This window comes from Tinamus guttatus, unplaced genomic scaffold, assembly GCF_059628265.1.
Source record: "Tinamus guttatus ecotype Peru unplaced genomic scaffold, ASM5962826v1 Tinamus_guttatus_pri_ptg000012l, whole genome shotgun sequence".
In the NCBI taxonomy this organism is placed as follows: domain Eukaryota; kingdom Metazoa; phylum Chordata; class Aves; order Tinamiformes; family Tinamidae; genus Tinamus; species Tinamus guttatus.
Window position 1 is genome coordinate 2,851,594 of NW_028288546.1, and position 25,659 is coordinate 2,877,252.

The 25,659-nt window shown below is 36.9% G+C and overlaps 1 protein-coding gene across 1 annotated transcript; it reads left to right on the forward strand.

Moving 5' to 3' along the window:
* The first annotated feature begins 7,606 nt into the window (after positions 1–7,606).
* CPNE3 (copine 3) lies at positions 7,607–25,157 on the forward strand. The gene is made up of 15 exons (XM_010219230.2): positions 7,607–7,764; positions 8,352–8,531; positions 10,397–10,471; positions 11,040–11,111; positions 11,976–12,059; positions 12,955–13,044; positions 17,129–17,227; positions 19,798–19,884; positions 20,444–20,503; positions 21,230–21,363; positions 21,835–21,889; positions 21,987–22,038; positions 22,446–22,579; positions 23,590–23,826; positions 24,942–25,157. Exons 1-15 carry the CDS (start codon positions 7,633–7,635, stop codon positions 25,050–25,052), a joined length of 1,602 nt encoding a protein of 533 aa, XP_010217532.2. The 5' UTR covers positions 7,607–7,632; the 3' UTR covers positions 25,053–25,157.
* The last annotated feature ends 502 nt before the right edge of the window (positions 25,158–25,659 follow it).

Sequence of the window (25,659 nt, forward strand, 5' to 3'; positions counted from 1 at the left end):
TTTGCTTTATTTTTAAATGCTGTTTTAAATGAGCTGCTGCTGTTAGGAGGTTTTAAAATGTCATTATTAAGTGTTCAAATGGCCCCTGCATTAGGAGTTCTGGGTCTGGGTTGCCAGGTCTGAGATTCAGTTTAAGAAATGACCTTAACGATTTGGATTATTTGCTCCATACTTCCTTCCGCTGCTGAAAGAAGCTGCCTCCTGTAATTACTACTTCCATCCTGTGGCTGGTCCAGTGCGTCTGTTCACTCCGTGCTCCGAGAGGTGATTCAGGACTCAGCTGAGTAAGTTGTTTTGCTGGGGGCAGCCTGCTCTGGTGCTCCTCGCACCCAGGAGCATTGCAGCAAATCCTTAGGGTAGCTGATGAGCACTTGTGAAATTATATGGTGGGTTTAGGAAGCAGCAGATCTGCTGTGTGTGTATTCAGAGTAACTGCATATGTATATGAGGAGAATCTGTGATGCCTCCCAGAACAGTCAATGAAGGATGTGAGTACCTGGAAGGCAGCTTTATGGTTTGTACTGAAGCATATTCCTGGACAGTGTAGTATAGTGTTTTCCACCCCCCTCCCCCCCCTTTTCCATAACTTTTCTTTCTTCTCTATCATCTTATGGAATCTTTCATAGCATAGGAAAACATAAGTTACTCAGTGCAAAGGCCAAGGTAGGAGCTTGCAAGCTACTAATTTTAGTCTACTCAATGTAAAATACCTTTTGAAAAGGACATTGTATGGGAGGGAGAAAGTAATCTGATCTTTATTCTTAAACACTTAGGTGTTTTTCTTTTTGAGTTTTTCTTTTATGACTGAATTACTTTGTGCTTTGTTTTCTAACAGTAAATGACTATAGGTTTCTCATGAATTTTCATTAAATAGACAAATATGATGTCTAACAGATTATTCATTTTAATAAGACACAGGGTGTACTTGGCCCTATGACTTTAATAATTATATGTCAGTAGCAATTCCTAGTTTTAATTTCATTTTCTTTCACATTTTCTGTGTTCATTTTTATTGAAGCTTTAGACTTCTGCTGAGAGGTGCCCAGGCAAGTTACCATAAATTCACTTTTAAGAACTGGTATTTGTAACAATGAAGTGCGGTCACAACATGCCAGGCCTGAAATGGACCATAAGAAGGATTAGTATAAAACATGTGATAACTTGCATCTTGTGTATGCAACAAAACTTAGCAGGTTGTAGTTACGTATTCCCTCTTTCTTCTTGCAACCGTTAATCATATAAAGTAAGTCAGTACCTTTGCACGTAGACATTGCAGTAAAAAGACATGCTTTAAGATATGCTTCAGGTTGCATGGTTTTGTTTTCAGTAAGGACCTGGCTGATAAAATGCATGTACAGGAAACCCCTTTTTCCACAGCTTGAATGCTGTCTATTTAGTACAATAAAGTATATTAGAAGTCAGGGCATCTTTCTTAATTGTATTGTTCAAGGTTAAATATTAACTTTTATATTCAGCTAGCTTGAATCAAAATGTCATCCACATTTAATAAAAGCTTTTGTGTGGAAAGGATGCTGATGCTGGAAAGAACACTTGGCATTAAATATATACTTAATAGGTGAACACATGTATTCACGAATAAAAGTGTCAACAAAGAGGTGTTCAGAAATGGTGATTTCTAAGTCATTTTGTGGACAAGAGTCCTGGAAGTCAAATTAGTAGTTTCTGGCCCATACAGTAGATTTTTAAAAATAGAATTCTAAATATATTATTTGGCAGAATAACTTAATTATAGGTTTTTATATAGAGAGTCTATCTATAAATCATTGCCTGACTTGTTACTCTGGTGTTAGTTACTCCTACCAGTCTAGCAGATAAGTATTTGAACAGCATGTGTACGATGAAGCCTATGTAAATTGATGATTCATTGCCCACAGAGAAAATAAATTCTATTATCGCACATGCTTATATGTCCCAGACTCTTTAAATTTTAGCTCTGACTTTTGCTGGGCCTCTTCCACAATAAAATGGGCTCTGTGGTCAGCGTGTCTTATATTTGTTAGCTTGATTCCGTGTGTTTAATTAAGAACAATACAGTTCCTTAACATATATACAGGGTTGTGAATGTGATGACATATAGCTGATACTGAAGGGTCTGCATGATTCTTAGCTCAAATTGTTCCCTATATATTCTAAGGCATTAACTTGCATTAACTTCAGCTGCTTCTATTAAGTAGTTCATAGGCACAGCAGCTGATGCAACAGGGGAGTGTATCAGCTGTGTGACCTGTAAAGCAAGAGAAAAAGGGGGAGCCAGAACTATTTGGAGGTAGGATTTTTAAGAGAAGCCTCTAACATTGAAATGCAGTGATGAAATTAGCTTATAAGCTCATCTTGACATTTTTAACATTATATAAAATGGTAGATATTGTGAAGTGGTCTGTCTCCTTAGAAATTGAGATATTATGTTGAGGGTTTTATTTTCCTCTTCTTGAAATACATATTTTACCTATATTGTATGATAGTGGAGTCTATGTGTCTGTACATACACGTAGTGTCATAAATTGTCACTACTAACGCTCTCAGTGGAGGAGAGGCCATCGCAAGGAGTCCTGCAGCTGCTTTGTGAGCTCTGTAGCAGGTGGAGCACCAGGAGCGCAGGCCTAGAATCATTCGCCACAAAAATACCTACTTGCAAGAAGCGGTGTCTTAGTCCTGTCTGAAAGAGTGGAGACTAACGGTGGCTTTCATTTTGTATTCAGGAAGTAAGGCTACCCCTTTATTATTTCAAGATTAGGATTGTTTCAAGACTCTTTTTTTATAGCATATCTACATTATTTATTTCTGGGTTGTCATCTGTGCAGTTTCTTGGGAAATACTTATTTTTTCTGGAGAATCAGACCATTAGTTGTGCATGGTACTGCCTTTTTCTGGTACTCTGGTTCACATAACACAAATTTAAGTGTGGCAGCATCTGTAGCTGGAAGATTATCTGATTAGAAACATACCGTATTAGCAAGTTTTTAAGTATTTCATCCACTTTTTCCCTATCCATCAGGGCTTCAGGGTGAGCACAGATTTTTGCTCTGTTGTCATTTGTAATTTACAGAAGACAGGAAAGGTCCTATGACAGCAGCAGCTTTCTTGCATCAGAACAGGTCTGAGACTTGTTAGTGAACCCCGCTCACATTACTAGCCCTTTGATTTTTATGTAATTATGTATTTCTGCTTGTCAGACTTGAATCAAGCAGCTGTAGATGTGTATGTATAGTTGTGCTGCCCTAGAGAGTCATTTGGGCCAGCTTGTCTTCTCCTCTGGTGTTGCAGTGTTGATGTGACTTGCAATCCAGCAGTTCTTAAGAGCTGAATTAGAAGATGCTTGTTAAGAGATGTGTTTCCTCCAAGTACAATGCTGTGTTCACAGTTTCTGTTTAAAAGCTGACATAGGCCACGTTATTTGGTGGTTACTGCTTGTCTTCAAAAGAATTATTGACAGAATTCAGAGAACGTTATGATCAGTATAACTGCAGGATGAGGCTAATCCTTCATTTTCAGTTTCCTTTTGATAATGACAGCTGGAGCAGAAGGACCTATAATATTTAGTAGATTTAATGATGTTCTTGCTTTAACCTGATTCTGGGTAAAAACACTAATAAGACCCCCCCCACACACCCTGAGCCTTCTCTTCTGTAGGCTGAACAGTCCCAGCTCTCTTTGCCTCTCCTTGTATGAGAGATGCTCTAGTCCCTTAATCGACTATGCGACCCTTCGCTGGACTTGCTCTTGCATGTCCATGTTTTTCTTGAACTGGGAAGCCCAGCACTGGAGCCAGAGCTCCAGATGCAGCCTCTCCAGTGCTGTAGAGGGAAAGGATCACTTCTGTTCATCTGCTGGCAACACTTTTCGTGATGTAATCTAGGATACCATTGGCCGCCTTTGACCTCAGGGTGTGTTGCTGGCTCCTGCTGAACTTGTTCATCAGGATTTTCAGATCCTTCTATATAACGATGATGTTCTCCAGCTGATTGACCCCCAGCCTTTACCTGTGCATGAGGTTATTCCTCCATAGAAGGGGAGGACTTTTCATTTCCCTTTGTTCAGAGATCCCTGTTAGCCTGTTTCTCCAGCCTGTCAAGGTCCCTCTGAATGGCATCACAATCTGCTGGTGTGTCAGCCACTTCTCCCCTTTTTTATTTTCTGCACCTTTGTACATTCAGCCCCATCATCCAGGTTGTTAATGAGAGCACAGAGCAGTATTTGCCTCAGTGACCAACCTGCAGCTGGTCTTTGTGCTGCAGGTCACAGCTCTTGGGGCCCTCAATTTCAGCTAATTTTCAGTCCACCTCTCTGCTTCTCTAGCCTGCACTTATCAGTCTGTACATGAGGATGTTACAGGACACTGTTGAGAGCCTTGCTGAACCAGAGAGAAACAATATCCTCTGCTCTGCTGTTGCCTGATAAGGCAGTTGACTTGCTGAAGGCTATCATGTTGGTTAAGCACGATTTTCCCTTCATAAATCCCTGCTGACTATTCCCAATCACCACCTTGTCCTTCACATGTCAGCTAACACAGCCTTCCAAACATGAGAAGAATTTTTCCCTTTGTGCATTTTTATGAGAGTTTCTGAGGTTTTACACAATTATGTGTAGAGCTCCCACAGCTACTTCTGCTTAAAGGACTCCCGATTTTGCCCATTTGAAGTGCCTGCCTGACCCCAGAAGGTTCTGTAATGACTGCAGTGTTGAGAAATATCCATTGTTTATACCTGCGTTGAAAGTTTCACAAACATAAATATTGTATTTTGGGTTAATGAAGTATGACCTTTTCTCCCTGGTAAGTATATTGTTATCTTTTAAGCTTTATTTTATTAAAGAACAGGTTTTACATAGCCATATAATATAAAAGCATCAGTCTTGCATTATTATGGAGAAACTTATTGTTTTTTTTCCAAGTATAATAAAAATATTTCTTCAAATGCTTTAAAAACATTACAGACCTGTTCAATTCTAAATATTTATTCCTAACACTTTCAAAATCTTGGAGGGAAATAATTTGCATTATTTTCATCTTGCATTTTACAAAAGTGGAGACAGACAGTGTAAAGGATCATCTCAGGACTTGAGAGGTTTTGGTTTTATATCTGGTTTTCAAATTCAGTATCCTCTGCTCAGTTAACTGCTTGTTCTTATAAACAGTTGTGTCTTTTAGCTGCTAGCATCCTGCTTAGGTCTCAGACAGCAGCATTTATATTTCAGTGAAGGGATATGGAGCAGTTTGTTGATTTCTCTGTGCTGTGCTAAAGAATGCTGTCTGCACGTGCCTCTCTTGCCAATTTGGCTCTCTTTCCAAATCAGATATATAGTCGGAGAGAAAGAAGTGCAGAGGAGAGGAAATTACAAAGCGTTCCTGTGAGAAAGAGCTTCTGGTATAAGAGAAATAGGGAAGAGTGGGAAACACAAAAACTCAATAGATAAACTGACCAAATGTTTAGGTTGACTGGCCTCCACAGACTGGTTTCTGGACATTTATTTACTAGTGATTTTGGAAGCAGTACTTAACAAAAGAAGTGTGACTATGTGTCTTTTCACAATCTCTCACCTTAAATAATGTTTACCCACTCTTTAGAGTTTCAATTAAGAAAATTTTAACCGTTTTGAGAGTATGACATCGTCCAAGTTTGAATTCTCTTTCATTTCAGGAAAGCCATTTGTGCGTGTAGTTGTAGCATCACTGGAGATTAGAACATCATTTTTGTCAGCATAAAGTTGCATTTCTGGAAACAGCCATTAATGAGTCAGACTCTGCTCTGCCCTGGGTCCTTTGGGCAAGGCCACTGGCCTTTAATTAGAGTTCTTCTGGCAGACAGCAGAGTAAAGAATATCTCTATGAAGAGAGACCTGGGAAAAAGGAGCAGAGTGCTTTTAAAGATATGCTTTCTAAGGGTTAGAAGCATTGGCTTGAAAACAACTTACATACTTGGAGCTTCACTCTTTTTTTTTTCTTTTTTTTTTCTTTTTTTTTCTTTTTTTCTTTTTTTTCTTTTTTTTTTCTTTTTTTCTTTTTTTCTTTTTTCTTTTTTTTCTTTTTTTTTCTTTTTTTTTCTTTTTTTTCTTTTTTTTTCTTTTTTTTTCTTTTTTTTTCTTTTTTTTTCTTTTTTTTTCTTTTTTTTTTCTTTTTTCTTTTTTTCTTCTTCTTCTTCTTTTTCCCCCAAAAACTTTGATCAAAAATTGGTGAAGTCAGAGGGGGAAAGGATGCTTGTAGATGGAATCACATTTAGGTGCTTGGGAGGTATAGGAGTGTTTCTGTAAATCTGCTGTGCCCCTTATAAATAATGCATGTGCAGGGACGTTTCAGTGGTTGTACTGCAGATTATTCCTATTCTATCGGCACCCCCAAGGGTCCATCTCTAACTGAGCAAAGCAGGGATGGAGAGGCAATATATGAAACACGGTTAAGCAAAATGTAAGGATCCTCAGGAAATTCTGATTGCAGTGTTTTCTTTCTTCCTTCCTCCCTCCCCTTCATCTCTTTCCACCCCTCCCAAACAAATTGCTTTCACTGAAAATTGTAAAAATGCAGTGAAGATAAGAGAGGGATTGGGCTAAAGTTTCAGGTCTAGGTACACTGAAATGTCTATGATGGCGGTGAACACATTAGACAGAAGCAGATGTCTTTTCTTCCTTATTCCTTTTTTGTTTCACGTGTTTTCAAGGTAGTTGATCTAGAAGGATCCCACCTCTAGGCTGCTGCAAGGATAAAGTGATTTGGGAGCTCTGAAAACAGTTTGTGTTTGCAGGTGGATCTCTGGGAAGTTTTAGTACTGAGTCAAGGGCTACTTTACTGCAGAACGCTCCCTTCCCAAAGAGGTATTAGAAAAGGCCAACCTGGATGTAAAGAAAATATCTCTCTGCTGCTATTATATACTGAGTTGCAGTGGAGAATGAGAGTTACTTCAGAGGAAATATGAGAAAGTCTTGATTTCATTATGTATTTTTATGAGTCTTCAGAAGGAACTCTTCTCCTAATTTCTTACTTGATTTCAGAGTTGTTTATCATATTAGAAAAATTATATTTCATCTGAAAGATATTTAAGAAAAGATAATCTATTCCTCTTGCCCACAATAAATATTTATTACTTTTCCAAACCTGCCAACCTCATGTCCTGTTATAAAGAATTGAAAATATTTCATGTGATCTTTTTTAATTCATTAAATTTTTATTAAAAGCTGTGTTGTCATAAGAATGTGTTGCCTTCATGTATATTTTTACAGGATGTAACTTAAAGTTTGCTTGGTATTCTAAAAACCTCATCATGAAAATGTGGGACAAAGTTTACTGTCAGTTGTTGGAAGCACTGTGATTTCTTGGTGGTGTGTCTCGTTTTCCACTTGGGTCCTCAGGCTAAGAAACCTGATTTCATTTCATATATGCACACTTTGAAGTGAAGTTTTATCCCTCTGTGGTAAAGCTGAGAGTATGACAGTTTTCTTGATAATGTCAGTACATCATAAATCTTTAAGATGGCATTTTAGAGTCTCAGGACTCCCTCTAACAAGCTAATGGCTCTGATGATCACTTAGAGAAATAATGCACTGTGAACTTTCCAAGGTTTCCTTTTTAATCCATTTTTTAATGGTCAATTTTTTTAAATTTACTACTTTCTAGCTTAACAAATGGCTGCCCAGTGTGTGACGAAGGTGGAGCTGACAGTTGCCTGCGCCAATCTCTTGAATAAAGATGTTGGTTCCAAGTCAGACCCACTGTGTGTGCTGCTCCAGAACACAAGTGGTCAGCAGTGGTATGAGGTAAAATGTGATGCTCAAAATAGTGTGTAACTTGTTGGATCTATTCAAACACTGGAGCATAAAATTTCCTTAAAGAAAAAAATCTACTAATACCACTGAATGGTATGAATCCTTGCTAGATTATGTCTGCAGTAGGTATACAGGTAATACGCTAAGAATTCTTTTCTAAGAAGTGCTTACATCTGTTTACTATTTATAATACTATTTACTGTAACCATACGTGGACAGACAGCCTTCAAGTGCTTAAGTGTGCTTTTATAAAATATAGTACTCCAGAACTGTCTCTCATCTTGGATTTGAAAATACGCTGCTTTTATGTTGGTCTTTCCAACCCAGGAGTAGTTAGTTCTTACTGGGAACAAAGAGAAACAGTTCATCGAATATCTGAGACTCACGGTAGCAGACTTTGTAACATTCAGTGGTTACTTATATTTGAGAAGGCCTATAGGCATATATGTGTTTTAACTAAGAAGATTCTTCTGAAGGCCTTTAATTAGTCATTTGATTTGGAAGCTTATTGTAGTTGTTTGAACTGACTAGTAAAATTCTGGCTAAGGTCATTTTTTTTTTTTCTCTCTTAACTGCAGGTTGATCGCACAGAAAGAATCAAGAATTCCTTGAACCCCAAATTTGCCAAGAAATTCCTAATTGATTATTATTTTGAGCTTGTTCAGAAACTTAAATTTGGAATATATGACATTGACAACAAGACCTTTGATTTGAGTGATGATGATTTCCTTGGAGAATTTGAATGTACACTGGGGCAAGTAAGTATGCAGTCCTTTAATTAAGAAAATACAAACATATTGCAAATCATTAATCACTTTTATCTTAAAAAGAGCTTAGATACTTATCACTGTGTTCTTGTGTAGGCAGGATACTCTAATTTGAAAATAGATTTTTTTTCCAGGCTCAGTTTACTATAGACCTTTTATTTGCAAAATATCTTGAGATATTGTTTTAAAATGTACCCTAAAATGGTGACTGCTTAGATAGCTATCTAAGAGTAAGAGGACTGCCGTGATGCACAACGTAATAATTGCTGGTTATTTACACCAGTGCCCAAATTCTTATTTGTATATTCCCAGAAATAAAAGAATTAGCGTACAATGATATACAATGATAAACAAGGGCCATATTAATTCTGATAATGATTGCCTTCCATGTAGGGCGAACAATGATCCTGGTTGTATATACTGTTGATGTCACTCTCATTTGGCTATAGAATTCCACTCTTGTCATGCTAGCTCCTTAAAGGAGGCAGTAAAATAATCCAGAGTGGCTCCAAGCACTGGGCTTTATTTAGTTGAATTTATTCACCAGTACAAGATCTTTGAGATAATGATCATGCCAGGTAATAGTAGATGTTGTTATAGAGATGGGCTTATCAATTAGTAAATAGCAACTAGTAATTAGTACGACTATATAGAGAGCACAGCTTGTTCCAATAAAATGCTGTAGCGTTTCTTCACCCTGAGTGTACACGGAGCTCTCCTTCTTATAAGGAGTCACCTTAACTGAATGCCCCAGGTTGAGAGGAGGGGAGAGACGCTCAGGATCCAGCTGGAGGAGTTGGTCAGGTGGCCTTCCCAATCCCCGCTCAACGCACTGAGGCCAGATGCGGGCTTTTATGCTGGTAGGGAAGGAGTGTGTCAGCCTTATAAGGTGATTCTTCCAGAATCTTCAAGGGACTTCCATATTATCTGCTTTGTACCCTCAGTGAGGCGGGTTTCAGTCCCTTATCAAGTGTTTTGCAATTGTATCAGTTCTTTGTTTGCAAATTTTAGTGAAGTGAGACTTCCCTGCCTCCACAGGACTTCCTGCTTCCCAGAGTTTCTACATCTCTCTTTTGCCACACTGGCAGAGCTCCTGCAATTCGTAGTCACTTGTTAACTCTTTACTCGCCTGTCAGTTCTGTGCTGTCATATTCAGGCCACTTTTCCAGCATGTTCTCCAGCATGTGGAGCTTTTGAAGGCTTTTCTTCTCAGGAGTGTCTTCTCAATTTTTCCACTACTGTGTCTAAATTATTTTTACTTATAGTGCATTAGGAAAAAAGAGGCATTGTGAAATTAAATTAACAATTTAGAAGCAGTCACTTGTTCCTGCAGTAAAGAAAGACCTAGAGAATGAGCAGAGAGTCTTCTGCAAAAACATTGCCTGAAAAGGCTAAATCAAAATCAACTAGTAATCCAGCAAGAGGGGGCTGATGGTTATTTGCATAGCGAACACATTGTGTTTATAAATGTGTTTGCTGAAGCTATTTATGAAATACGGCTTGCATCTATTTAAATGTTATTTCTGAAAAACTTAAGAATGACTTAAGATTGCAATTTAAGATACTCTTGTTGTCCTTGTGTGTGTATTATGTTGCTATAAGGCATTTTATTCTGCTCCTGAAACTCTGCATATGTTCATACCTTTATACATCATATGAATGTTTTTATCTTTGAAATGTACCAGGTATATATCTGTTTATCTGTAGCAGAAAATAGGAATTAAATGTACTGTCATCTTCATGGCAAAGAAAACATTCTTAACATGAAAATACCTCACAGTCTCATTTCTTGCATATGAAAAAATGATTTGATTCCTCTAATAATAATGCGTGATACTCAACTTCTGTTTTGGCAGATAGTTTCTAACAAGACTTTAACAAAACCATTGGTACTTAAAAATGGCAGACCTGCTGGAAAAGGCAGTATTACGGTAAGATAATACTACTTTTCAACACTTAACCTTAACATTTGTTTGTTTGCTTTATATTGTTGCTTAAATGTAGCATATCTAATTCACAGTGCTAGAAAGAAGGTCTAGCATCCAGCATTCTGGATATTTTGTACCAGTGAATTCCTTGTTATCAAAAGGGAAGGTTGCCCAACTTCTGCATCTGGAAGACTCCTTGTGTGCATCTTTGACAGGATGGAGGAATGGACAGGCAAAATATCTGTGTGTGTGCCAGTGTGTCACCAGGTACTTGGCTACTGCCGAGCATGCTGGAAAGTTCTCAAAATCAAAGCAACTGATGTCCTGCTATTCAAACAGCATCTTTAATTGGCAGCATCATTGTTTTTAAATACTGAATTGAAATGTATTTCAGACTGTGATGGGTAGTGAGTCCCAATGTTGAATTGTGTGGGTTTTTTTTCCATTTTTTTTCCCCTCCATTTTTAATGCTTCGAGGTGTTTTTTTTTTGTTTTTTTGTTTTTTTTTGAAAAGATGCCTTGGCCTCTGAATACAAGTTACATGATCTTTGTTACTTTCTTTCCTATCTAGATTACAGCAGAAGAAGTGAAGGATAACAGAGTAGTTGTACTGGAAGTAGAAGCAAGGAAATTGGACAATAAGGTATTTAACTGGTTGCTGTTTCTGTGATGAAGCAGTGAAATTAGAATTCTGTCACAGGCAGAAGCATTAAAATGTTAATTCTGATATTTGGAGAAGTTATTGGGGCCATTAAGATTTTGCTTACGCCGGAAGAAAAATGAATCATACAATCATAGAATCATAGAATGCTTAGGGTTGGAAGGGACCTCTAGAGATCATCTAGTCCAACCCCCCTGCATACACAGGGTCACCCAGAGCACGTGGCACAGGACTGCGTCCAAGCGGATGAAGAATAACTTCAGAGTAATGTTGACTATTTCAGGGGTGTTCCTAGATCAGCACTTCTCCATGTAAATGTACATCTTCACAGTTAATTAAAAAGATAAAGGAGTTCTTGTGTATCCAATCATTTGAACAGTTGCATAACTGATTACCTGTAAATTTATTAAAATAAATGACAGAAGTGTACTTGCTGACATAGATATGTATTTTTTTGTTTTTAGTGCCTGAATCTATAATGTTCAATAGTTTTGGATTGGTTGAAATTACTGTATTTAAAAATATAGTATTAATAATGGAAAAAAATGTCCAACTTAGGGAGCTATTTCTACTACTACTTATTCATACCGGTATAAGTAACTCTGAATTTGCTTGAGTTGTCAGGTATTTAGTATATAGACGCTAGAGAAATGTAAGCACTTTTTTGCTGATCTATTTTACTGTTATAAATATTATCTGACTTGAATTATTTTCATTTGAATAATAACAAGCTTTTCCTCCCTAACTATAGTTTAGTTCTTGTTAATCTAAATGTATTTTAACTAGCACTTAATGATATTCATGCCCCAGGATGTTCTGGGATAATTGCTCGTTCTTTAAATACAGGATTTCTTTGGAAAGTCAGATCCTTATCTGGAATTCCACAAGCAGACTGGAGATGGAAACTGGGTGATGGTTCACAGAACAGAGGTAGGATGTTTTCTATCAACAACCTGGAAGCTGTGGTAATTTTGAATTTCAGTGTGTCATGCTGCTAGAAGTACAGCATTTCTTACAAAAAGAAAAAACTGGTCTAGCAGTTGATGTGCAGACCAGAGTTAGAAATTATCTCAGCTGTTCCACTGACTTTCTGTTTATGTGGGATTTTTTTTTTTCTGTGTAAAATCATTTTATTGGTTTTAGAGGAAGAGCTTGTACTGATACCAGTCCATTTCAGAGGATATTTTATATTATGGGCACATTCTAAATGACAAATTCTGCATATGCATCAGTATTATTCCTAAATATTTATTTAGCTTTTGGCTTAAGACACGCAGGCAAGCAGCAAATATCCTTTTACTCTCATACGCTATTTCTGCTGAACTGTACCATGAATTTCTTGAGGAAGTATTTTTCAGAAGAGGCATTTCAGAATAAGCATTGGCTGGGGTGAAATGTAATCTCCAGAACTTTGGTTTCTTCAAAAATTCCCTTATTTATTTATTTATTTTTCTTTTTATTGATAAATCATGCTTCCATTCACTGATGAATCTATCAGTATCAGCATGTACATAAGGAAAATGAAATCAGAAATTCCTTCCAAAGTAATAGCAGCATGATGTAGTAGATCACAGTGTAGATTAGAGAATGCAGATTTTAAAAGATATCCTGTGATTTGGCTTTGACAGTGATATGGCGTGTTTTTAATGCATTTTTTTAGTTGTTGTTCTAAATTGTATATGTTAGTGTTTGTATTATGGGAAGTGACAGACGATGGTATTAGTCAAAAATTTTTGTTTATGAAAATCATGACAAGAGGGGAAGACCAGATATGATGATTATTTTCCACTCTTGTAAGTATTACTGTTTTGGCTGTCTTTTACAGGTTATTAAAAACAACTTGAATCCTGTTTGGAGGCCATTTAAAATCTCTCTCAATTCTCTATGTTACAGTGACATGGATAAGTCAATCAAGGTAATGTGTAAGAAACGCATGTGATTTTATGGCTATATTAAAAAAAATAGAAAATGTAATGAAAAGTGTGTTATTTTAGGTTTTTTTGTTTCAGATTATATTGAAAGTATTGTTTTTTCTCCTTTTTTTTTTCCCTTCTCCTTTATTATGTATTTGAAAGTCACAAAGCTGTAAGCATGCTTTGGAGAGAAAAAAAAAGTCTCCGTATGCATAAATGATGCATAAATGATGCATAAAAGTTGGTCTTTGAAAGGCTGGGAAAACAGTCCAACATAAACAGCTTTGAAAGCTGCAGGTCAGTTTCTTGCTAGATTATACAATTCAAGTGTTGCGTTGGCCAGCATCAGTAGTGTTAAGAGCGTATAGTGAAAGATGCATTAGAATATGCTTTTATTTCTGTTTTATGAATAATCAGATGAATAACATCTTGTTACTGGTGCACTAGGTAACATTAATGGAATCTTTAATGCACTTCCTGAGCTAACAGATGTAGATCATGTGTTAAACATGCTTAACAATCCCTTTTTTCTCCTGCCTTTTTTTTTTTTCCCCTTTGCTTGCCTGTCTTGTATTACAGTATATTTCCTGGTTTAGTCTTTAACTATCTCCTGAATATATGTTGCAGCTGCTGCTCCTTTTTCAGCCTCTTGTAACAGTGGTGTAATCAGCTCCAGTTAATTTGGCTGTGAATGAGGGAATCACATTTGTGTGATGCTTCTGGCTGCTGCCTCCCACGAGGAGTAAATTGAGTAAATTAATAACAATATAAATCCCTCTAGAATGAAACATGCTTATAGTGGAAAGGAAGCATTACCTTTTAAGCAGGCTTTTTTTTTTTTCTCGGTCTTTAGAGAGAAACTTTCCATCTTTTTATGGAAAAGCCTCAAAGAGGAGGCAAGTCTATGCTTTTCCCATTTCATCAGTCAGGACTTTCTCTTGGCTGCTTCTTAAACTGTGAGGGCGAACCTTGCTTATATGGAAGTATTGCTATCACCTGGGAATGCTACTCTTTTGGATTATCTTCTCCTTCACAGCAGCTAATAAGCGGTGTGAATGAATTCCTAGGATATGTTTTCCTCTGTTCTCTATTTTGAGTAAGTCCTGTGAATCTGGACTAAGATTTTTTTTCTTTTTCTAGCCTATATGTAGATCTTGCTAGGGTTGAAGGCTGTGATGCTGTTCGAGGCTGCTGTGAAGCAGGAATTCTTCCCAGCCCTTAGAATCCTGAGACACCTGGGAACTAGAGCCTATGTGATTTAGCAGAACAAGCAACAGGAATGGGGAGTGGGTTTGCTGTGAAGGCCTAGGTCTCAAGTTCTGAGTCAGCAGCAGCTTCTGTCAAGAAAACATGTCTGCAGCTGGCAGGCTTTCTTCTCAAACAAATTGAGCATCTAGCTCAGAGTCATTTCAAAAGCAGGCAGCAAGGAAGACACAGAGCCCTTCTGTTTGTTACCCAGATCTCCCTTGAGGGCCCCTTGAACCTGTTCTGTTGGTCTTGAAAGACTGTGTAGAGACTGAGGACCATCTGCTGAGGCGCTATTTCCCTTTCTCAGAAGATCTGAGATAACAGTACATCAGTAATTTGGCTCCTTGGTTAAAACTGGAATTTCTTTTCGAGGGTCAAGCAAGTCTGCAAAGTGATAGTTTTACTGAGTCTAGTCTTTAACTCCTGGGTTTTGAATTTTACCTTGAATTAGTTGTGTTTCTTCTGAATGGTTTTGTTTGGGAAATCCCTTAGTTTGAGGATGGAATTGAAGTTAAAATCCTTGTGTCATTTATAAGGTGACATGAGCATGTTAGGAACCTGAGACATTAATTTAAAAAAAAAAAAAAAGTGCTATACTCATTATTATTCCCCTGGGAAAGGACAAAGGAGATCATGCACTGCATGTGACAGATATTAGTTATATGGCTTGAGGCAGTCCTGGAAAATGCTTAGCAGTCCCAGGGTGTCACAAGCACCTGTATAGATTAAAATATCTAATTACACAGCAGTGTAAGGAATGACTTTACAAGCCCAGAATCTCATAAATGCTTCCTTTACTGCATTTTACTTACATACATCCATACTGTTTTTATTTCCTTGCTCCTTTCTTTCTCCTTTCTCCAAAATATATGGAGAAGCAAGAGCTATCCCAGATATTGTAGACATATTTCTCTGATTAGTAAATAAACATGTTAACTGTAGATCTTTGATTAAAATAATTTTGTTAAGATGAAGTGATTTTTTTTTTCCTCTACCATGATAACACCTGACCAGATATACTGTAGGCTTTTAATAATGCCAATTCAGATTCTTATCTCAAAAACATAGATTTATTTCCAGTGGAAATTTGGTTTTGCTGGTAGTTGTTTTGGGTTTTCAGGCAGTAGATTGAATTCCACGCTCTGATACATCTTGGAAATGTGGGAACTATCACTTCAAACATTAAAACACAAATGAAATTGTATTATAACACTGTTGAGTGGATAAACAATGCTTTACTACTTTTATATGCATGCAGTGGCAGACAAAATGGGCTATTTCTCATAGTAAGTAAAGACACATACTGTATTTTTTTTTTTCTAACAAGTGACTTTTCACCCATCGAATGACTTTGTGCATGCATAGCGATGCACAAACCAAGATGATATTGTGTCTTTTGAATTTATGTATACACTCCATGTGAGTCTGTTTGCAGTGAGTCAGTAATTTTTTTCTGTGCTGAAAATGTGAGTCTTTCTCCTGGAGCAAGCATGTGTAGGTGTGCTGGGGAAAGCAGGCGTGCAATTTTATCACACTGTCTCATGATATTGCCTGTCCAAGAGAACATATGTGGTGGGGGGAAAAAGGAATATTTTTGTCTTGCCTGGACTAAGTATTTTACATACAATATTGGAAATGTATATTGGGTTAGATGGATCAAGTACAACAAGCAAGGCAGATTTCTTCCTTAAAAAAGAAAAATAACAGTGCTAACTTTGAACAGATATCATAGCTCTTGGTTCAGGAAATATCTTCAGTTTTAAATTTCAGGTACTAAAGCACTTGTCTGAGTACCTGATTGGCTTAATTGAGAGCATTCAAAAGAATTTACATCACATTTGCCGTGTACATCAAATCTTTTGGTACTGTGACTGCTGGTATGAGATTTAAGTTGATAATATGTGCATGTGCCTGCATTTTATTTAGTGTATTCAAGATATTGTAGCAGCAGTGCAAACTGCAATGTTTTAGAGGCATGTTTTCCACAGAATAGAACTTGTCTTGTACGTGTGTTTTGTACTTCAATATTGCTGTCTATTTCCAGAAAGCTTATTTCTCTTAGCAGCTCCAGTGTGGTGCAGTTATTCATTTTACTATGTTATTCCTAAATGAAATGAACAAGTAATGCAACCTGTTTTTCTTGAGTATATCAAAGAATTTTTTTTCAAATTGGAAAGGACACGAAGACAGTTGTTCATTTCAAGCCATATATACTCAATACAAATTATCTGAAAGCTAATGCTTTGATCCCAAATAATTCCAACCTTGACTCTTAGAGTCAATTTTTCTTTGATCTGATTAATTGAAGTAAGTTAACCGATATGTCTGTCTTGCTAAGATGAAATTAAGTAGCATATTCTATTACAATCGAATACACAAATTTTTACTCAGCAGTACACTTGGGGCACATTTATAACTTCAACTTTTAAAAAGCAAGAATTGAGGACATTATGAAGGTAGGTATGTTTTATATCTCTGAAAAATCAGGTCTCCATACCCTATTGACAGTAAGAGACCTAGAGATCATTTCCTTACCTTCTCCAACTCCATTCCCTCCTGTGCATTTCAGTAGAATTGATGTAACCTACCCCTGTTCCCTGCCCTGCTGAGTGTTAGCGGTTCCTGGATTTTATTGGAAGACCTGGTCTAAAATCCTGTAGATGGGACTTCCAAATTTACCAAACTGCCTCACTAGCACATGGGAAGCTCCATGATGCAAGAGATTCCGGAGTGTTCTGTGTTTTGAGTTTTGTAAAGTGCTATTAGAAATACCATTGCAGTATTTATTATTGTGGTAGGATATTGATGTTACTAACGCTGCATAATGGTTCATTTTAGGTAGAGTGCTATGACTATGATGGTGATGGGTCTCACGATCTCATAGGAAGCTTTCAAACCACGATGTCAAAACTGAAGGAAGCATCTCGGTCCTCACCTGTAAGTCTTGCATAGACTTAGCTGCTTGTGTGTTTTTATTGTGTTATCTTTCTCTATTCTCTTTATCTATTTGGCGGCAAAACTCGCCTCACCAGATTTGCTTTTTGGTATGTAAGTTGTGTTTGGCCACAACTTAAAATGCTAGTGCAGTTGAGGCAGATTCAGAATTTACATTACAAATTCACTATTCTAAGATTAAGATCTTGGTTGGTTTTCAATGCTTAAAGTATGTAAATACCAAACATTGATTTCCAATAACTTTCATAGATTTAGAAAAAATATATATAGAATTCATAAAATACAGGTAGGCAGAATAAATAATAGAGTACAAATTTCCTTGCAGTTAAAAGGACAAAGCAGTACTCCTGTCAGATTTGACTTAATCCTTTATTTCGAGTGCAGCACTCATCAGCTATAATGCATAATTCACTGAATACGAAAACCCTACCGCTGCACAGAAATTCACTTGACGTGTTATATTAGATGACTATTAGAGTAAAATTATCCTCTGTGTTTTTGACGATTTGCAAAACTTGTAATAAACAGCTTACAATTAAAAGAGTGAAAGACAGCATAGCAACTTTAACATAAAAGTCTCTGTTTAATGGACAACTATTTTTTTTTCCTAAATTCTGTAAAATTTGAATAATTGTTAATGCATTATGAATAATGGGTTATAGCGAGTGCCTGCTTGCTCTTTTATAACATCTTGGATGTTTTGTTTTTATTGAAATCTTCAGAGCTGCTGATGATTTAAAAAGTTGACCTTGAATGTAGTGTGTCTGTGAATAAATTTTGAACAGTGCAGGGTTAATCATTCTCTTTTGTATCATTTGTTAAGAATTTTGAAATGCTTACCTTATTCACATTTAATTTGCTCCTGGGAGCTATTTTTTCTAGTTTTTCTGCATCCAGATAATGTCAGCTTAGTTTTTATTGCTGACAGAGATCCTTATTATTATTGTATTTAAAGTATGCAAATATGAATGTGAATGGACTGGGTGGAATTTCATAAAATAGCTTAGTTTTCTACTCGTTTATAATACATTCCAGTTTTTAAAGGTGATCTTGCCTTTTTGTTAGTACCATAAACTGAGTAAAGCTAGCAGGATTCTGTACATTCATATTTTCCAGCATACATGGATTTTTTTTTTTTTTTTTTTTTTTTTTTTTTTTTAAGAACCACAACTGTAGCTACCTGGGCAGTGTGAAGCCTGCTGCATAAAGGCTTATTTGCGTTTCTCCCCTATCGAAGAGACAGAAAGGGGAGAAATGAAACAGGCTGGGTCACTTGTGAATTTGAAGGAGTTTTTTTCTGTTTTGGAAATGCTTAGGAAGGCTTCATGCCTTATTTAAAAAAAAAAAAAAAAAAAAAAAAAAAAAAAAAAAAAAAAGCTTAGGAAAGCCTTCATGAGCATCATGGCTCCACCTGTTTAGAGTAGCTGTGTCAGTAGGATGAAGCAAAGATGTGCAACCACACAGGTAAATAGTATGCTCCAGACTTCTGTTTAAAAACAGAATTCAGGAGCACAGACTTCTGAAGCTGAAGCATAGCTTCTCTAATCCCATGTGTTTTGATACTGTCCATAAGATGTTTCCAGTGCAACTTAAAGCTTGACTTCATAGGCTGGGTGATCTCTGGTTATTCCCACAGGCTCACCTGAAGGGGGAGCTTCTGGAGGATTACTGAGAAGTTTCCTCCTTTCCTCTTAATATGTTTTTGCTTTCCCCAGACTTTGAATTCTTGTTGAATGATTATGAAATTTACTTGAAAGATTATATTACATATACGTGCTATATATTTTTGACCAGTAGTACTGAGTACCTGAGCAATTGTGATAGTATGGAGTAAAGTTACTTAAAGTTTTGAAGAGGTGAGGGAGAAGCATATAGACTTAGCGGGTGCTAGCCTTGTTAGTACATTCCGTGCCTTTTTACTCTTGAGATTAATTGCAAGATTGCTTTTTTAAATCTGACTTTAGCAGGAATCAAAGCAGTGGAGCCTTTTTTCTGGCTCTGAGTCAGAAGGCACAGCTGAAATGCCTCTTTGGACCATTTACATGCCAATCACATGCCCTCAGCACTGCCTGGTAGCAGTGCCTTGTGATGCGCACTGGCTGGTTCTTGAGCCCAAATTTAGATTAAGCTACTGCTTCAGTTCATGAAGCCTGAATCACTGAATTTGGAAGACTTCAGTATGCAACTTTTATTTCATGTGTTCCTGCTGGGTGTTCTCTCTCGCCTTAAGTGAATAATCCTGTCTTTATGAAAGAGAAAGTTTTTTGAAGAGAAATCGTCAGGGAGAAAATGATGCAGAACTTCTTTATTGGTGGAAATACACTTCTCTAAATAAATCATTTTGTACGCTTTTGATAGAGAGAGGATTAGTGTTTTTCTCTGCCCTGATGATTTTTTTCTAGCAGATTTTGTGTGCTGAATTAAAATTTGTCTGACAGTGAAATAAACTGCATTTTAATACAAGACAAAAATATCAGTCCAATCAAAGAATTTCTGAACATGTTCCATAAATGATATTTACTGTGTTTTTGTCTTCCTTTGAATTCACGTAGGTTGAGTTTGAATGTATAAATGAAAAGAAACGACAGAAGAAAAAAAGCTATAAAAACTCTGGCATTGTGAGTGTTAAGCACTGCGAGGTCAGTAAAATATTATTGTTTGGCTGTTTATAAGCATTGGGGTGCAATAGCTTGGATGTTCAGTGTGCCCCCAAAATATCTGAAACAGTAAAATGTCTGAAACTTGTGGGCAGGCATGTCTGTGTATTGAACAATTAAGGGTGCTGATTTATATAGAGAGACAGATTAACACCAGGCAGCTGAAACAAGTGACTGTCCCCTGCTCTCACTTTCTTAAAGCTGCTGTTTATATGGCAAAATTGCTTGCCAATTTTAAGTCCACTCCTGAAGCACTGAATTTCCAAATTTGTCAAATTACAGTGATTTATACTCTATCAAGTCTTTCTTAATATATTGTGTTATAAATGATTGCAGTTTTGAAGCTATTTTGTAGTTTATGTGTAATTTTGTGGAAGCTGTGATTCTGATGTGCTGAGTGTGTGTGATGCCTACACTGTAACATCCTCACTGCAGTGCTGGAGCGGTAGAGAGTAAAAGCAGTGCAACTTCAAGAGTTATTCCAATAACACCTATTTTTCGCCTCTCTGAATTTTCTACTCTATTTAATTTTTATTTTTAGATCATAGTAGAATGCACATTCCTTGACTATATAATGGGTGGATGTCAGCTGAATTTCACAGTAAGTTAATTATATATTATTATATATATTTGTATAAAATAGCTTTTGAATTTTGAAGCAAGCTAAAATGTACCATTGGTAAGCTGTGCTCCTTTTTTGATTACTGTATTTTTCATTTTTCCAGAGTCCATGTATTTTGTTTCAGAAAAAATATTTTTTTGTTCTTGGTACAAAGCTCTGAACCTCTAGTTATGTTTAGCAGAAACTGACAGCGCTGCGTGGAAGGAGAAATTTACAATTCTCTGGTGGCTAGGTTTATTTTATGCTTCCTTTTTGTAAGTGTTTGGTTCTTGTTTTTTTTCCTCCCTGCCTACGATTTCTCTTTCGACCTTGAATGTGGCTTTCAAGGCCCTTTGCACAATGAAAGTGATACGCAGAAGCCATGACAGAGGAGCTGGCCCTGAAGTGGTAGGATTTGTAAAGCTACAGTGGCACCTTTGCAGTGTATTTCATTATTGACCCAGAGAAAATGATCTCTTGAGGTCAGAGAAAAGGCTATTCTGTGGTCTCTGGCTAGTCTACTGATGAGTGTGTGTATGGTAAGAAACAGGATGAACTTTGCAGCTATTGAAGAGCTGCTGTGAATGTTAACGGAAAATAAACATAGCCAAAATCTGACAGCTAAAATTCATTCCACCCCTTCTGAGGGAAGCACAGATTTTGCCTGCTGTTAGAAGGCTGGTTTCACCTCTGGCAGCAGTTTGGAGTAACTATTGTGTTTGACAGGTGGGGATAGATTTTACAGGCTCCAACGGAGACCCTCGCTCCCCGGACTCACTGCATTATCTCAGCCCCAGTGGAGTTAACGAATACCTGACAGCCATTTGGTCAGTAGGAATGGTCATTCAGGACTATGATACGTAAGTCTTGATATGTGTGCGGGGGGGTTTTGTTTGTTTGTTTCCTTGGATGTTTTAAATACGTGCATGTTCTTGTGATGATTGTTTTTTAAATGGGCTGTAATGTGGAAGATGTCAGAATGACAAACAAGTATGTCAGAATGAAAGCTTTTGACCTGAGTGAAGGCTAAAAAAAACTTCATAATCACCATTTTGCTTGTGTTTAACAGCAGACAACTAGGACTTTTCATCTGTGTTGTATACAGCTTATTAATTTAAATAAATGTTTGAATTCGTGGTGATCTGGTTTTAAAGACTTTTGTTGCTCCTAGATATGTTTACAGAGGGAAACTTTCACTTAATTTTCCCTCTTAATTCTTAATAAGCTGCTTTTTAATGATAAAAGCAGCCCTGATTAGCTCAATTTACTGAACTATGACAGCTTTTAAAGCAAAGCACTCACTTCATTTTCTTTTAAATTGCTTTTCTTAGAGATAAAATGTTTCCAGCCTTTGGATTTGGGGCACAGATTCCTCCTTCCTTTCAGGTAATGGATGTGCAAATGCATTACATTGGATAGTTCAAAGCATTGCTTCAGGAGGAGATTGTGTATACAATTCTAACTGTCCTTCGTGTATTGACAGGTGTCACATGAGTTCCCATTAAATTTTAATCCATCAAACCCATTCTGCAGTGGTAAGTCCAAAAGTAACTTTTTCTAAAATGATATGAGGCAATATATATCTGTGTGTTCCTTGCATCACTAGCACAACTGTATGAACGATAATATCAATGATTCCAATTTATATTGGAAAAAGTATATAACTTATTAGACCATGGGTTTGAAAGGAAAAAAATACTTGAAAGGTAAATTGTGAAGTATATTGATCTAACTAAATAGAAGAAGAGTTTAATCATGTCCCCTAACAAATATCTTCATTATTAGAACTACCATTTGTTCTCTCTAATGATACATGAAATAAATGTTTTGAACAACTGGGGCACAATTTAGGCAGTGTAGGAACAGGTCTTTCATGTTGAAATGTCACTTCACTGATAATTCTAATATGAAAAGTTAAGAAGAAAATATTCTTGTTTCTTAGGAATCCAAGGCATTGTTGATGCATATCGGGCTTGCCTTCCTCAAGTGAGGTTATATGGGCCAACCAATTTTTCTCCAATTATAAATCATGTGGCAAGATTTGCTGCTGCAGCTACACAGCAGCAAACAGCATCTGTAAGTGCTTTACTGTAGTGTATGTATGTGTTTTCTTTTTTGTTTTCTGCTTGCATATATTATTTTTCTCTTTTACGCTTGTAAGCATGAACTGTTTCAACAATTTGCCATTTACCCTGTGAAATTGTATTTGATATTCTTAAAATTAGATAAAGTCTAACTCATTCTTGCAGGTTATGCAGAGCAATTCACTTCTAAATTAAACTCGAGAGAGTTGAAGTAGCAATTTAAATGTGACATTTTTGTGCGATCTTTTATGCAAAAGTTCTTGCAGTGCTATACAAATATTGAAGTCTAATTTAAGCCTCTAAATATAGGAGAGCATCTTAATCTCAGTGAAAAAGTTAACTACAGTCCTTGGTTTGCATTGGATAACCGAAACAGAGAAGTAATATGATGCATAGAGATGTAGTTCCTGACATCTAGGTACCAATATACATATTGAACTGCCCTTACTATAAAACTGAATGTGTTATGTGCATTTGTAAATATCATGCCTGCTTCCCTACTGCAAATCAGATGTGTGGGTTGCTGACCATATTAAGGGTTGGCAAATTTGAAGACTGAGTCTTGACTATCAAATTATTTGCGTAGTAGTTCACATAAGTTTAAGAAACCTAAATCCATATATATCCTTAATTATTCAGCATAGCAAATCTCTCTCTTACACAGTAAAAAATAAAAAATAAATAAAAAATCAGGAAGTAAAGCTAGCAGTTTTTGCATACAGTAGTGCTCATGGGAAGCAATTTGGAAAAGAGCTGTGGATTTTTATTCACAAAGAAGTTTGTAAAGTTTTGCCTTGGTGGTTTTACAGTAGTAGCTGTAATCGATATTTATATTGGAACAGTAGCAGAAACCTCCTGTCATTTTTGCTAGGTATGTTACGCGCACAAAAGAGAGAACTTCTACTTGAGCAGAAATACTGAAGAAAATATCTACTAATAACCTAAGCCTGATGTTAGTATATATATATTTTTTGTTGTAACACTTGTTTATTGCTTTGACAGCAATATTTTATACTTCTGATCATAACGGATGGTGTAATAACAGATCTTGATCAAACTCGAGCTGCCATAGTTAATGCTTCAAAACTGCCCATGTCCATTATCATTGTTGGTGTTGGGGGAGCTGACTTTGATGCTATGGAGTTTCTGGATGGTGACAACGGAGTTCTTCGGTCCCCATCTGGAGAACCAGCTGTCCGGGACATAGTCCAGTTTGTGCCATTTAGGAAGTTCCAGAATGTAAGTAATTTTAGCTGTCCGCTTAATAAATTTTGTAGAGGAATGCTAGAATTTGCTAGAATATTATTCATATAGTTGTGAGCTGCTGTAGTGACCCAGAGATGAACTCTAAAGCCTGAGATTTGTCTTCATCAAATGCTTTAAAAAAAAAAAAAAGGGGGGGGGGGGCAGGGAAGGAGAGAAGTGAGAGGGATAGGAAAAAAAGCCTTGAGCCTCTATAGAGTTTTCAGTGGGGAAGTCGATTCAGCTGAAAAGACTCCTTTGCACTGCATTTCTGACCAGTTGTTGCAGGGAAATGACCTTTTTAAATATCCTTCGGACTCACTTTAGTCTGGTAAATGGATACATTGTTTACTTGGGAGATATCACTGTGATTTTTCTTATGGAAAAGTGTTTTTTATTGTGGATGTGCCAGTTGTAGTTGTGGATCAGTTGCATCTCTGTGTGTGTCACTTTTTAAAGCAGTGTTAAAATCCTAGGCCAAGCTGAGGAGGTGGTAGGCATTAGAAATTGTGGTCACAACAGTGGGGTCATTTTGAATTTACATTAAAGCAAAGATACCAAAAAACAGGAAGTGAAAGAATGGAATCCTTATTTGCTGTACAACCCAATAAAATGTGCCTAGGCTCATGCAGTCTGTCATTTAAATGTCACATCTCTGAAAAAAAAGTTAATTTCTAAGAAAATCAAAACTTTTGGGGTGTGGAAAATAAGACCAGTATAAACTACCTTAAAAATTCATAATTTCAATATCAGCCCTAGCATGTTCTATTTTTTTTGTTTCTTTATCTTAACCCTGTTAGTAATATTGTATTGACATGGCTAAATTCTGTGTCTGAAGTGTGTGTGATACCTACATGCAAATAAATACATCTCTGTGTGCGTGTAGGCATATACACACATATATAAATTTTGTCATCCCTATGGACATCCAGCTTACATGACTGCAGTGAAAGGAGGCAGTCAGCTGGTCACGGGAGTGGAAAGGTAGGGATGGCAGGGAAGCTTCCCTGTCTCCCATGAGGGCACTGTGTGAGTTCCTCTGCGGTTGCTCCTCCTAGGATCCCCTTTGACTCTTAATGGAACCTGATACCTGTTGTTGTTGTGTTAATAAGGCTCCCAAAGAAGCTCTGGCGCAGTGTGTCCTGGCAGAAGTCCCCCAGCAAGTGGTGAACTACTTCAGCACCTACAAACTGCAGCCTCCTAAGAACCTTGCTGCAAAGTGAAGGGGTCAAGCAGAAGACTGAGGCTCTGCACCTTCATACACAGTCCTTCATACCTACAGGCTTTGAGTCTTGAGATACTTTTATATACATGTATATACACACACCTGTATAGTAATGTCTATTAGCTTTTGCCTGCAAATCACTATTTTGCCAAGTGTGCCTTTAAAGAACCCAAATTATTATTGTTCTAATTATTAATTTGTGTAATGGGAATTAAGTGGGTGCATTTTATTTTTAAAAGTAACAGCAAAAAGAAAGAACCTACATATTCAGGGAGAACAACTGAGAGTGTAATGGCTATCTATTACATTTCTTGGATAAATATGTCCAGTGAGATGGTTCAGTTACTTTAGTGGGGATTTCCATGGAGTACTGCTGTTTCTCAGTGATGTGCAGAAGAGGGTACACCAAGCAGACAAAAGTAGATATGTGCTTCAGCAAATCTAGAATGCTTCAGCAAATCTAGAATGCTTCAGGCTTCTGGGTCTATTAAACTACCATTATAGAATTTTATCACAGTGGAGGCAGAATTAGACTATTGCCAGAACAGAGTGTAAAAGCCATCCTTGCTTGCATACTTCACGTTTGCCACTTTAGTGCCTTTTGC